This window comes from Lethenteron reissneri, chromosome 16 (genome assembly GCF_015708825.2).
Source record: "Lethenteron reissneri isolate LAM-NWPU_2019-01 chromosome 16, ASM1570882v1, whole genome shotgun sequence".
In the NCBI taxonomy this organism is placed as follows: Eukaryota; Metazoa; Chordata; class Hyperoartia; order Petromyzontiformes; family Petromyzontidae; genus Lethenteron; species Lethenteron reissneri.
In genome coordinates this window covers 6,581,492-6,596,969 of record NC_083794.1, presented here as the reverse complement: position 1 = coordinate 6,596,969, position 15,478 = coordinate 6,581,492, and the positions used below count along the sequence as shown (strand labels likewise).

The 15,478-nt window shown below is 46.8% G+C and overlaps 1 protein-coding gene across 1 annotated transcript in view; it reads right to left on the bottom strand.

Annotated features, from left to right (window-relative positions):
• Positions 1-1,600: 1,600 nt before the first annotated feature.
• The window catches only part of LOC133343108 (proline-rich protein 12-like), an 80,985-nt gene continuing 67,107 nt past the window's right edge, over positions 1,601-15,478 (bottom strand). Inside the window, exons 14-18 of the mRNA XM_061552613.1 lie at positions 14,523-14,753; positions 13,749-14,262; positions 11,481-11,567; positions 10,642-10,682; positions 1,601-8,325 (exon numbers count right to left, since the gene is read on the bottom strand). Of these exons, the coding sequence (XP_061408597.1) occupies positions 6,991-8,325; positions 10,642-10,682; positions 11,481-11,567; positions 13,749-14,262; positions 14,523-14,753 (2,208 nt within the window). The 3' untranslated portion in view covers positions 1,601-6,990. The remainder of the gene's footprint in view (positions 8,326-10,641; positions 10,683-11,480; positions 11,568-13,748; positions 14,263-14,522; positions 14,754-15,478) is intronic.

The window sequence follows — 15,478 nt, the reverse complement described above, 5'->3', positions numbered from 1 at the left end:
CGTCACTGTGCCTCTGGATATAGTCCAATCAGCGTCATGTCACGTTCTGTGGAGTACCGCCTCTTTTTGGGCGATTTCACTCTGGCTGAGAATCGCCCCGAGTGGCCCCATAGACTTACATTAAAAGATGTTTTTTTTCGAACGGGGGGCGCTGCAATGCATTCTCTATGGCTTCCGGGAGGGCTCGCACTAACGTGCTTACGTCATCATACGTAAGCACGTTTCATCCAACAATATAATTTGTCGCCACCTAGTGGAATCTTTAATAAAAGAAACTTGAGTGGATTGTATTAATAGTGAGTATAGAAACAAACAAGATGTATTGTAAGAGTCACTTTATTTTTCATTAATATTAAAAAAGTGAAGTTGCCTTTACATGCTTAAGCTGTTAATTTATCCATTGCATGGGTGGACCTTATCCTTATCAATCATCCAGACATTTGCCCCCCCCTAAGAGATTTTGCAGGAGCCGCCACTGCGTTTCAACACTCTCTCGTGTACTTGACTGTGGGATACACACAGGGCCCTGCATACTTGTCATGGGAGCTTCAGGCCAAGATGCAATCATTTGTCTAATGAGCCACCAGGTTGCACCAAACTTAAAGCACGTACCGTGTGGTGTGCCTGCGACAATATTCACTTGAGCCAAAAAGGGCCGCTTTAGTGTTCTCATGCAGACTTGGGTCTCAGAAAAAAAAGCATTCCTCTGAACACGACGGGTCTTTTCAGCTCATGTTATGGATTCTAACGGTTTAAACAATTTGAGCAGCTGAATGTGTCCAGCCTTCCCTCCTCGACCGGTTTAGATTTCACGCAATGACGACCAAATTTCGACATTGTGGACACTGCCGATGAGGTGGCTGCGTGACGCAGTGGTAATCACCCCTCAATGCCCGAATTGGGGTTTTGTGTTCAATTTGTATGTTCTCTCGCTGTGCGGCATGCGTTTACCCTGGTTTACACCCATAGCGAAAAGCAACGCACAATGTAACTGGTATTGGCCAAACGTGCCGATGCCGAAAGATTGCCTGCAAATTATTAAATCGGGATTACACAAAGCAGCATCGTCCCTACTTCAAAAACGTGGTCTGACCCCTGAAAATTAGTTGAGACTCGGTGAGGCTTTCATGGTTAAACACGTTTTAAAATATGCATGTGTCAGTTTGCCACAGCAGAATACACAATTAACATTTTCAAGATGGAATATTTTTGGGACAGTTAGTGTTGCAGGAAACTTCAAAAAATGTTTTAAACGTATTCTTCTGATATTCTTATGTCACTATCCTTGTATAATACACTTCATGGCATACAATAATGATGCCAAATTGGTGGCTTTAGCCCACGATGCATTTGCTCGTGGTGCATTGGAGAAAGTGAAGGATTGTGGGTAGACTGCAGGGTATGTTAGGTGGCGGAGACAGGCACTGAATAGCCACCGTCAAAAGCCTACTCTGCACAAATCCCCTGCTCCTGCGGGAATATGCTAAATGTAAAGACTTGTAGATGGGGGCATTGTATGCACTGTATTGAACTTCTTTCACACCGTATGCACCCAACCAGTGCTAATCGGGAGGCACTGATGTAGAAAACACACACAAAATGCGCGCACGAAGCTTTTATTTAACGCGTATAATAAGGCAATGCTCGGATACAAAACGGGTCAACCTCACAGCCCTGCTTTCCCACCCGCCCTCACACAGCTGTCCACACATCACCTGCCTTCACGGCATTGTACAAGCGTACAATCATCGCGTACCGAGAAATGTCATCACCTGTGGCCCAAACACAGCAACGATGGGGGAGGTTTCAGTGGGCTATCTGACAGGATGAAAAGAAATACGCAGCTTTGAAAGCCATACAGGGGGCATGAATAAGATCTGTGGTCAAACAACACACATTTTCTAACCAAGAATTGCATCTCCATAAGGCTTCTTAAGTTGTTTTTAGGACCCCCCCCAGTTATTAAACAAATGAATGAAGTTTTCCCAAATAAAATGTCAACTCATTAATCTTCTGATACAGTGCTATCATTTAACGGCAACTTAATATTTTTTCAGGTATAGAAATATTCTTGAATTGTACGCGCCACATAAATGTTTCAAATTAACATTGACAATGTGAAGTGTCATGTTTGTTACGTATTTACCTCCATACAAAAGAAACACACAATTATTACCTTAAGTAAAGGGAGCATACTTTAATTAATTTATTTAAATCACAAAAACGTTAACGTCAATTTAAAACAATGCGTGGCGAGCAAGTCCTTATTTGTTCCTTTCCACCAAAATGTATCCCAATTGTGCTATTGGCCGTGCACCCATCTTGCCCTGGACACGTGACTTCTCAGAAAACTCCGAAAAAAATGTAAGTGGCCGTTTAATCCTGGACACTTACAACCTCTGCTGTCAGATAATTATAATATAATCGAATGAGGCAAAACAAGTTCAATTGCCCGTGCTTTAATGGATTAAAATCAAGTGCAAAATCTAGTTTTATTAAGTTTGTGTAGAATTATTGGTGATTCGGCTGAGACCATCAGCATTGTACACGAGATAGCCTATCTTAATCACAGCTGCCTAGATTCGAACCCAGGATGTCAGTAGTGCTGGCTTTGCACTTTGACCTCTGAACTACCTGCCTAACTCAGACAGGTAATTCTTATAAAACCCCCACTGCTTCACAGTTGCTAAATTTAACATGGGTTTGGCCACGAATTGTCAGGTTAATTTACACTCCTTAGCATATACTAATTTTCACCTCCCACAGTGACCCAAGACTCATCACATTTCAACTCAGGCGCACTGCATATTTTTTTTGGTTCCATTAAGTCCTATTTCCTCATGAGGTTCCAAGGTTAAAAAATGCATGTCGTTAATTGTTGTCCAGTATGGATTTCTGTTTCCCCAGTCAATGCCATTAAAGGTTTGGACGTGTATATACATGCATGTATTCGCACTCGCAAAGGGCTTGTTGTTTTTGCTATGTTCTCCTGCTGGGCATATTGCCAGTGAAATCCGCAGGTCATTGGTAAGCCTTTTAATGTAACAATACCAAGTAACTTTTTTTCTGAAAGCACTTTTTTTTGCTTCAATCGTTGTATCATGGCATACTTCCCTCAAGCAAGACTGTCGCAGTCATTTATATATACGATTGCAATTCTTTTCAAAAGGTGTGTGGGGGCCCTCCACTCCTGTGCTGTAACCCATCTAATGGTTATGGCTTATTTGGAAGAGGTGCAAGATCCAAGCTAAGGCAACAAAGAAGCCAATTTGAGGCCAAAAACTTCGTTTGAGAAATAACAGTTTTACAGCCATCATTTGAACGAATATAAAACTGTATAATTTACTGTATTTTATATGTATGTAGAGGTTATTTTGCACCATGCATAACTAACCATGCTAATAAATGGGATAAGGTGACTTTTTTTTATCGAAGAATGGTATGGAATAAAATCACAAAATTCCAATGGATGAACTTTAGTATACGATGATCATTCGTTAAACCACTCAAATCAAACACATTTGAGAAATGGCCTCTCGTCCCCACATCGTAAACAATTCGGCGTCAGAAATCGTTTGCTAATCATTCACCCCACAAAGCGATTCCACTGTCACACTTTCAGGTTGTGATATAATTCAGGGATCTGTTCCAAGTTGTTAATTTCCATATCCTTTGTATTGTTTGTCATTTGAAAAGAAAAATCACAATTTCACTCAGTTACACAGTACTCAATGCAACTTTTGCACACCGTTTTGAGTGTCATTTGCACGGATCGTAGATCGATTTTTACACGCACGATGCCACGTGTGCATCGTGAGCCCACCAAACGACTATTAACCGATGCGTCGTTATACGCCTGGTCAGATATCTGACTGCACACCACGAAGTGTACGAGCTAGATCCAGTCATGGTTGGGGCAAGTAGCCATGATACGGTTTGTTGAACGTCACGGTTGAAGTGGGGTGGAGACGTCTGTAGCCATTTTGGTACGCATTGCTTTGACGCCAATACAAATATCAAACACACAGACCCTTGAGAGCTTTGGCAATCGCATTTCCGCTTGTATTCATATAGGCACAGGCGACGTAATACATTTAAACGTGATAAGAAAATAGTTTTTTGTTTGTTTTTACTTTAAATCGCATATTACGCGTTTCTGTTTTTTTGTCAACCCTATCCCCCCCACCCCCAACCCGCACGCACGCACGTGGAACAAAAAAAGACGACAACGGGTTTTGGGGTAAATTCTCTTCGACAAAATCTACGCACATGCAATGAAAAAAGACGTTCACTTTTGCGTCGAGCTTTTTCTTCCAACAGTAGCAGTGGCATATCTTGACATTTATAAAGTGAGGATGAATGAACCCAAGGACAGAACGGTGTGTTGCAATACCATCCCAATCTGAAATTGAAAGTAAGGAATTATATCCCATACAGCTGGCTCTCGCGGTCTTCTTCCTGCCAGGAAGAGCATTGCATTTTCCACAAATGATTTGCCAGTGTGTGAGAATGCCAGTGATACCGTCTGATACCAACAGAACCCTTGCCTAACTCAGGAGTTAAAACCACCAGATTGCCAATTCCGGCCACGTGTTCATTCCTTTGTAAACGTACAGCAGCCAACCCAGTGAACATGGGCAGAAGGGAGATGGATCGTGGCATGGCGAGACCTTGAGGCATGGTGATAATGTGAGGCAGGCCTACCGATGGCTGTCGATGATGAATGAAAATTACCAATGTCATTTCAAAGAAATATTCCTGCGTACGATTCTGCATAAACCATTTTTGTAAAATCACTTGTTAATTGCCGAGCAGAATCGAGATTGGCTTTGTAGGTGAGTACAGTTGCGTGTGACGAATACGAGACGTCAGACGAAGAGAGCAGAACAATGCTGTGAAATAAGAACGCTGACAACCCCTCACCCATGAAGATAGACCGCCACTGCACTGTTGGTGGTACTGTTTAAATGCATAGTTCTGCAGCTTTCCTTCTTTGTATGCCAATGCAAAACCTTCCAGACCAAGGAGAGGGATTTTAGCCGCATCCTGTCTCAGCGTTTCTTTTAACTCACAGGAATAAGCTCCTGCAGGCAACATTTCTACGAATGGCAAGTCGGTAAAAGCGGACAGTTGGCTTAGTGCCACGTGTCCCCTTTTCCACTTTGTGCTTCAAAAAAACGGCCGATAGCGCATTTAACCAGGCAGTGAATTATCCCATAGATGCGCCCAAACAGCTCGCGGGCATATTCTCCCCAAGGCCCGAATTGGGAGGTGGAGAAAAAATATCTTTGGGCCGATATGCCGCATCCAGGGCGCCCTTCGCGAAGTGCGGAACAACAAAATTGGACACCAAAGCACTACGCGCTTGTTAATTACATTAGCACCATTTTTCATTGTTGTCTGTCAGTTGACATTTCATCTGTTCTGCTGCTGATACACAAGTTCAGGCTGTACTTTAACCACCAAAAAAGCAATCGTGTTGACTCAAAACTTCAGTAGGTAAAAAAAGCTGCAAAGCACAGCGACCATTTGACTTCATCTGCATTATGTATACCGTCGAGTAAAATATACTCTCCAGTATTTGTAGTTTCTTTCTGTAATTATTCACCCCCTTTGTGCGGCATGATTATTGATGTGTGGACAGTCAACGAGAACCCCCTGAAATCTGGAAGGTTTGACATCACATTTGTCTACAAGGCCTTCCCTAGATTGATTGCAACACAAGAACCCCGACTAGGTATTTGAAATCCGCCAACGGAAGGCGATTTCGACGTCCTCCGCTTAAAGATTACACGACATACTGTGAAAAAAAAAGAAGAAAACATTTTAATTCTTATTATTAAAATATCAGTACAAAACGGATAAAATCGCTCGAAGGATAAATTTTCCCCTTACTCCCGGCGCCGGTAAGAACGTTTCTAAACGGTAAAAACACGACCGCGTGTGCGTGTCATTGGCGCGTCAATTATGATTTTCATCAAACTGTCAAGAAATACGAGCATTCTGTTGCGTCGGCATTTAATATTTCATTTTTATTTTTTAAAGAAAGGGAAGAAAAAAAAATAATCAGGAATTTAAACTAAGCAGAGAAAATATCGACGCTCGTTCGCTAACGACCCAGAGAAAAGACCTTCTCAAGGTCCAGTGAGTTGTACTGAACTCTGCTTGGTCAACACAATGACCCACATCATCTTCTCAAATTTCCAACAATGTATTCCTCTTATTGCGCCATTTATTGCGACACAAATAATCGATTTCGTTATGATAACGCAAGCATCAATGGCTGCCGGTGTGACAACTACAAATAACATCAGGAACACAATTTGCGCGTACTGATTTTGGATGTTTTAAAATGTAAATTAGCACTGGGTATCGGTTTAGAATTTGTGTTTACTTTCTAGATTAATAACAATGTTAAAACAGAAAAATACATACGAAATGCGGTACAAGCTGCTATGCTAGTTGCCTTTTCCAACTAAAAATATAAACTCATTCAGACCCAATTTACTCACTTCAACCTCTCGAATGCACAACATGTGAGCCTTTCATTGGCTGAACATTAGCAGGCCTTGTGAATACAATTACCCGAGGGCATTGTCCATTTCCTCCACTTATTATTCTAATTTGTGGATTTCATTAAATGTGAGACGATGTGTAACTTTCACAATCTTTTTCCTCTCTGCTTTGTACTACAGCTAATTTCAGCATGATTAGCTAACCGCGCACCTCTCGGTTTTAGTTTATTTTCCGCTGCGTTTTTTTTTACGCCGAACGCATTTAACGATATTTTCACGCTAACGTTACGAAAACATTTTAATGAAAAAAAATCTAAAAAAAAAGCCAAGCAAACAAAACGGTGCGATTTGACATCAGCTCTTCAGAAATGTTTCTTCGCGTTTCCCACCCCCCCCCTAACCCCTCCGTATATACGCGCGTCACCGTGTGGCGTCACCCCTGCCCCCCCACTCGCCCACCCACCCTCGCCAAAAATTACATCGCCGGGTTGTTCTCAAATCCCGGCTGCCCTCGTGGGTCTAATGGCCGGCTGGCTTCGGTCTGTGGCAAACGGACAAACTGGTAGCCGTAGCCCCACACCTGAAAGCCATTGCCTCCGCCCGCGGTGTAGGGGCCGGTGCTCATCGGCGGAGCCGCTCCCCCATCCCTCACCGCCCGCTGCATCGCTTCGGCCCGCACCTGGCTCGCGCCGCCCGGGTCGGCGTAGCACTCCAGCCCGCCCCGATACCACTGGTCCCCGGCAAACTGCGACCCCTCGCCCCTAACCCGCGCACCGCTGCCCACGATACCCTGCGGCGCCGGCGCCGGCGGAGGCGGCGGCATCCTGGGGACGCCGAACTCCAGGCCGTGCTGCTGCGCGTGGTGGCCGTGCGCTACGCCCATCGCAAAGTAGTTTGGGCTCGGTCGGAAGTCGGCGCTGTTCGAGGCGAGCGCCATATCCGCCTGCACCGTCTGGAACGGCGGGAACGGGGGGCCCACACCGCCGTCAGCGAAACTGACGGGGCACGGGCCGAATGGTGGCGGCGGCAGCGGCGGCGGGGGCGGCACAGAAGCGCCGCCCCCGCCGGGTTGCGAGTCCGAGAAGTGGGGCGGCGGCGGTGGCGGCGGCACGCTCAGCAGCCCCATGCCGGCCTGCGACGTGAGGCTGCGCACATCCATGGGGAAGCCCATGGCCACGCCGGACGTGTTCACCTTGCCCTGCTGCTCGCCGCCGCCGCCGCCATCGAACAGGGACTGCGCCTTGCAGCCCTGCGACGGGAAGTCGGGTGGGCCGCCTACCGCTCCTCCCTGCATGTGGTTGAGCCAGGAGGACACGCCGTACGCGCTGCCGCCCGGCCCGCCGTCACCCTGCGCCCCCCCGGCCCCACCGCCACCGCTGCCCCACGCCCCTCGAAAGTGAGCCTGCGCACCGCTCGTTGCGTTAAACATGGAGCCCGCCTCCATACCATTGGCAAAGGCATCGCCGCCGGAGCCATCTTGCTCTTTGAGCTGATCGCCCACCGCGCCGTTGTTGAGGGGCCAGCCGCCCCCGCCGCCGCCACTTCCAACGGCTTGAGGAGGCGGCCACTCCTTGGCGGCGTCGGGCACGTGGGAGGCAGTGCCGGGGGACGCCGCCCACACGTCCAGCGAGTCGCCGTTGTGGCTGCTCGCCGGGTTGGACTGCGCGGAGGGCCAGCTCACGTCGCCCGCCGGGAAGTAGCGCGACTGCTGCGGGGAGGGCGTGAGGCCATAGGAGGCCGGAGGGTACACGGACGTCCAGGGCCCCGGCAGAGACTGGTAGGGGCCCAGCCAGCGTGCCTGCGCAAACGCCTGGAGCACAAATGGTGAAGGTGGATGAGAATAAGAGTTAGTTATTGATAGTCCAAGTGTGGTTGTGCTCTAGGTCTGATCAAAAGTTACCCAAACCAACCGCAGCTAAAATGAGCAATGCACAGTGCGCCATCTCTGTTGGTCTCCTGAAAATGCAGCTCTGCGTGTAAATCGTAGCCCATCTGAATGTAAAGTGATACTCATTTTATCGACTACTCCACAGGGATGATGGTATGTGATCTCGCAAACATTCTATTTTGAGTTGAGCCATGTGACTTGCCAATGAGGTGTTTACCAGCCATTATAGTTGGAAAGTGTTTAGAGGAAGGTTAGCAACAAGTTTTACTCTTAGAAGTTGTCACTATGACACGAACATACACATCGACCCACTTTCCTAAATAAAGTTATCAATGCTTCATTGACCAAAAACATTTCACCGATAACCACCAATACACACAACGTATGAAAACATTCGCGCACGTTTGAAAATGTTCCAAATCACTAAGAATTGGAATACATTTCTTTATATCTAAGCGAGGTTGGCATGCATGCCATTACACCGGTTTTTTTTGTTCCCATTGCTACTTGCTTCATTGCTGTACTTTATTTTTTGGTGACTCAAGTCACTCTCGCAAATGAGGCTATCCTGGTCTCTTGAGTTCTCGTCTCTACTTTTCCAAAGCATATTTTAATGTATGAATAAGATTCAACAATAAATAGAAGCCACAGGCATGCAACAATGCTTTAATGCATTGACTGCAATAGATTCAGTGACAATATGTGCATCAAATCGTGCATGTAAAGATTTACAATTAGTGAAAATTATATTGGTAGAGGTATCACAGTCGTTAGCGCACTGAATTATGAGCACAGTAACATCAGTGGCGAGTGAGATCCTCCCTTAAACCAACCCATACTGACGAGCATGTTGAAGTATGGTAAACAGCCCATTGCTAGCACGGCATGGGCAGAGATGCCTTCATCCAGCAGTAGTTTGACATTTAGGATAATGGGAGTGAACAATCTGTGCAAACGAGGCAGAAGGCGCAGTGGGGGGGGGGGGGGGGGAAACGATACGTGCCAGTGGGAAAAACAATCGATCGTTCAAGCAAATCACGACCCAGATTTATGAAGATTCATCAAAGGGGTGGGTGGGGCGTTGGAGGTGGTAACGGCTGGAAGCCTAATAGAAGAGTCTGTGTCCTTGCGCTTGTAAGCCAGAGAGCCAAGTCTCTTTCTGTGCTTATTACACCCAGTACACACCTCCTTGTGTTGGAATTTATGGTTACCCTGTGTTGCAATTCACACCAGATTCTATAAAAGTGGTTGATTGCCTTTGAAAGTATGAGCCACAGTTCCCAAAAAAAATGTGTTTTTAACTGGATACAATTATTGGTGTAAATTAATATTTTGTATACGTTAACAGCAATAAAATACTAAACACAAACACTGAGGTATGCTCACCATCTGGAATTAGTTTCTCCCCAGCTTGTATTGATTGGCTAGTTTCTTGCATGGCTTGCTACTGTGTAAAAGCCTATGCTAATGGTGAGATTGGCAAGGGCTTGTAAAAGTAACGTATTAATATAAAAACCTACGATAAATGCCAGGGGCCCCCTTCATGTAGACACAATGTTTTATTCAATGTTTTCATTGAACACAAACATTTATTGAGCTGCCAAATAACATCAAACTGCTTTTGTTTTTCTTTTCAGCCCCAGTCTGCTTGGACCACGTAATGACGTGAAATTAAAGTGACATCACACATTTGTGGGTTTCTAATTAAGTGCTACTTATTTAATTAATCAAAACTAATATTGCTTGGGAAATGGATGGGATGCATAAAAAAAAGTATGTTTCCTTCCCAAAAAATGTACAAATGCATAAAGGATGAAGTACATTAAAAAAAAAAATAATCCACATGTAAAGAGACGTAATCTAATTACGGAAAGGTCAAATCGAGAACAAACTAAAACCTACGCGCGTTCATCAAGCTACATGCCCCTCCGCCTATTAGTTAATCCTCCTCATCCCCTATGGGAGATGAGGCCGCAATGAGTTCCCTCCACTTCCGTACCAGTCGTTCAAGAGAAAAAAAAATATCAGTTTAAAAAAAAACAGGTTACCCCGATACATTGGCCACCCTTATAGCTACCTCTACCCAACTACATCTGAATGTGTTGAACTGTACTTCTTCGCACCGCACAGAGAGATGACGCAAAGCACGCTCAAGACGTGCACACATTTCCCATTGCAACATCATGAATTGTGGCTTTGAACAAAATGAGTACCAAAATAATAATTTAAACGACTTACTTGAATTCCGTAATTGAAGAAAAATTGCAGAAGCCTCTGGTCTGCAAACACAAACGAAGGCACAAAAGGTTACATATATGTGCACTGTACGTAGCTAACCGTGCTATTCGAAGGTGCGGGCAGAACGACAACAAACTAAACGTGCTGTGCACAGCGCAGGCTGTACACGTGAACGTGCGATGTAACGCCAATGTAAAGGAGCCTCTCATTGGGACACAAAACTCTGCTCATTCAAATGCAAATACCGAGTTCATTTGGGATTCATTACCAACAGTAAAAAAACACAACACACGTTCCCATCACACAAACGTTTGCATACGTTTTTTGGAACAAACGCATGTCATTATTTTGAGGATAACTTCATTTCAAATTTGTTCCCATTAAAGTCAACCCAAGTCTCCCTGCACGAGTTTTAATATATGAATATTGGCCAATTAATTGTGATATTCACTGCAGACGAACTGGAGCAAACGCGCGCGCACACCAAAAGGATAACGCTCAAAACTCCACTGAGATTCGTCTGCCGCCTAACTTGCTGCAACAGTCCCTACGGGGCACCAACTCGTTTCCACAGCAGGTGGCAATCTGACATACAGCATCTAATTTATATTTATAGAGTGCCGTCACTCAAGGTCGCCTGACATAGCTTACAAAACGGTGACAGAATGATTGAGGTGGGTACAAGGATTTAGTCATGAGCGACAGCGATAGCAGGGTACTTAGGGCTCTCGTTCTATGACTGGGTAATTCAATGCCTGACCAGAGTAGACCCCCGAGAATGGCCTCAAGTGACTTTGCAGGGCAGAAAAAGGGCAGGAGGACTACTACTACTGCGTTACCTTCGGGTAGATCCCGGCCATCGGGGTCTTTGGAGTAGAGAGAGAGGGCATCGAACGGATCCGACAGAGACATGGACCCAGCCGCAGCTGTAATTACAAACAGGGCAAATCACACACCAGTCCCCTCTAACGTCAAGGTGGAGAACCCTCTTTTCCTTATCCAAGGTCGAATAGAACTTTAGTACATCAATATAGACTTGAGCAGTGTTACTCAATAGCGTGATAAACAATACACGTGTTGAACAAGTACGCAGCATATCCATATTGATTCTTATACTTTTACAGTCATATTCAGCCTGATGATACACCACCATCACTAAGAAATTTTGATTTCCAACAGTGTTTCATTTCATTCGCCATTCATCATACAGGCACCGTACATTTATTGTACAAGAACCGAGATGGTTATCTCCCCCCCCCCCCGCCTCATTGGCTCCTCCCTGCCGAGCACCCTATATAAAAACACGTGTCTCTGAATATCTCTCTTCATACACTACAGCAATATCACTGGAGCAGTTACACCTGATGATGGAGGCTTGTGTTGCTTCCGAAACGTCGTGAGTTAATTTATTTAAAAAATTTACCTAGGTGATTCTAGATTTGAAGCGTTCGTGACTGCAAGGATTCATATTCTTAGGTTTTTTCGGTAAAGTCACGTAGGTAAAAAATAAAAATTAATAAAAGTAAAATAAAATAATAAAAAAGAAAACATTTTTTATTTTTTATTTTACTTTTATTAATTTTAATTTTATTTTTTTACCTACGTGACTTTACCGAAAAAACCTAAGAATATTTACCTAGGTGACTTTACCGAAAAAAACAGAGTATGAATCCTTGCAGTCACGAAAACTTCAAATCTAGAAGTACACAGCGGCAGTCACAGAAGTCACTGACAGCGGCGCTGAAAGTAGTGCTGTTGCCGAGGTTGACAATATTCCCCCTCTCTCGTGCCCGATTAGTGCGACTAAGATGTTTGCGGAAACGGATAAAAAATCATCTGCGGTGCAATTGCAAGTGGTGGGCCTCGTGTGTCCGTGTGCCGTACGAAACACCGTGGTGGGACGGGTACGACAGCGGCCTCCGGTCCGTAGGAACCCCAGCTCTGCTCTACGTGAAAACGGGGCTCACAGCTGCGATGCCGTGTCATCCAGCGACCGCCACTGCTCGCAAAGCCACGTGTGTTATTCAGGTTTGGAGAGCCCAAGTGTGACATCATGTGGTGCATCTGGCTGCTCGGGTTCATAGGTCGTTTAACAGTGGAAGAGTGCATTGTCGGCTCCCTTGAGATGAGGCTCACTGTGTAAGCCAACCCAGTGTAAATCAGAGCACATGGAATTTATCCATTAAAGAATTACTGAAAATATAAAAAGAATTTACTGGAAAAATAAAATCTATTTATTCGTCCGGGAAAATGGCCATTGGTCACGAAACTTTAATAAGAATTTTTTTAAATATATTTTGCACGTCACGGCTAGAGTGGTGGTGTAGCCGTTAGTGTGATGCAGTATGATCCTAATAATAAATAACAATGTCCTTTATTTATCAAGGAGTCAAGACTTTTCTTTTCAGACAGGTCATGCTTTTGGATGGTTGTCTAATTCCGTCTTAAATAATGTTTTTCATGCGGGAGCAAAATAGAATACGTGCAGACACAATACGCACACACGAGGGTAAACACCCAAAGGTCTGAATAGATTGTTTCACAAACCCATGTGCTGTGGTAATAACTCCCAGGAGTACGTGACGCAAGTTGATAGTTATTGAACTTGCTACTGGGCAAACAGCTGGCATTGGCCCAGCTGTTTGCCCAGGCCACCTCCTCAGTACACGACAAATATAAACTATTTTTATCTTAACGATTTGTAAAAACTAAAACTATTTTTATTTTACAGGTAAGGCCCACTGAGCTATATATCTCTTTTTCAGAAGCGGCCTGGCCACAAATGATAGCTCAACGCAGTGGCTTAACATGTGGAAATTAATAGCAGCCAAATACTCTAAACGATTGATCTTGATTCGAAATGTGGAGGAAAAAAACCGGAGGACCCGGAGGAAAAATCCACGTGACCACGGGGAGAGAGAAAACTATAAATGCACAACAGGCGTGAGGGTCGGCATCAAACCCACGACTTCCTGTATACCAGGTGAGGCAGTTAACATCTCGCCACACGAGGCTGGGAGCTTCTCACACACAATCTCAGCACAAGCCCCCAAATGTACCACCCCGGGAGGTGCGCGCCAACGCAGCCCCTGCGCAGGCGTCGTCACCTTGCGAGTCGAGCGACGCTTTCTGCCCCGACGCCATGCCTGCGATCGAGGTCCTGTCCTCTGCGCCGGCTGCACTCCGCTCCGACGCCCCCCCACCCCTGCTGGCGGCCAGCAGAGCTCCATTCTGCGCGGCGTCCCCCGACACCCCGGCAGGAGACGTGTTGCCGCCACCACCGGCCATTGCAGACGGCTGGGACCCCACGCCGTCACCGCTCACCGACAGCGCCGAGGGACTGAAGCCGTTGAGCGGCGTCGCCCGGTCCCGCTGGCCGCCGCCGCCGCCGCCTCCACCGTCCGCGCTCGCCTGGGTCGAGAGCGAAAGGATCTTCTGGTGTCCGTGGAAGGGCGACGGGGGCCCCATGGCGGGGTGGCCGCCCAGCGCGGCATGGTTGTAGGAGTGCAGTGGCGGTGGACCCGAGGATGAGTAAGGCCCGATCATGGCCGGGGACGAAGAGCTCATGGCGCCGGGCGTCGGGCACGGCGGGATGAGCGCCGCGATCGGAGCCAAGATGGCCTGAAACGACGGGAGGTACGTTTACCACGACGACTATGGGGGGGCTGCTCGCGGGCTAATGACGTCCTGCTAATACATCGCCCACTCCCAAACGTGCCGCGACGGCCGGAAGAGGCACTAGCCAGGGGACAATAACTGAACGCGGGAACATTGTGCATGGCCGAAGGTGTACATGTTTGCGTGTTGGGGTCGAACGGGAGCGTAGCGGGTTAAAACCCTGCTTAAAACCCAGCGGTGTAAATTAATCTTTGCGCAGTTACCTGGGAGGGCTTGACGGCCGAGGAGAGCACGGCCGGAGGGTGCAGCGCGGGCAGCGTGACGGCGAGGGGCGAGCACGCATGGGTGGTCGAGCCGACCGCCACCGAGGGGCTCGAGCGGGGCCTGCTGATGGGCAGCGGTGTCGGCGCTACGGTGGGGCCGCCCGGGAGAGGAACGCCCATCCCTCCGCCGGGCAGCAACAGAGTGCGTGGCTGCGACACCGACATTGTAACCTTCAGAGCAAGAGGCGTCGAGGAGGAGGAGGAAGAGACGGTGAGACGTGCGGGCAAAGTCAAAGAGTTGGATTGCTGTACGAGCAGCGCTAAGGGGGTGCGGGAACATCTTACCAAAGGCCGCAGGTTCGGCAAGCAACACATTGACGGATGCCCTCGCGGTCACCATGACTGCAACATGCCCTCGCAGTCAAAAGCAGCAAGTCGAGTGCACCAAGGTCGAAAGCATTCCCCTATCATTTGAAAGGTTGTTCAGAAGTGGTAGTAGGGCTCGCGTGGCCGTCGGCCGTATGAAGTCAAGAGCTGCGTGCGTGCTGCGAGTCAGAGGTTTCCCACCCCTGCTAAACAAGTGGGAGGCTCTGCCCCCACTCCCGCCCCACGATTTTATGAACTGTTGCAATTCAGGGCTGCGATTTAATTCAAGATTTTTTTTTTACATTATGGTGAATGGTAGCGCCTCCAGTGGCACACAGCTTGATCTTGAGAATAAGAGGTTAATGGGTGAATCGATGTTTCATTGCACCCAGAATGTGCACTAACCGTCCCCACTCGTGGAGCCGAGCCAGTGGTTTAAAATTCCACATTTTTACGATGGGAACCAGCATGTTTCATAACCAAGTCGATCGTAGAACTGTTTAAATCAGTGTTGCCATCAACATTTGTTTCCATAGTCCTTAGACCTACTATGGTATCGGTAATACAACATTCCTGGGGCAGGAACCAGC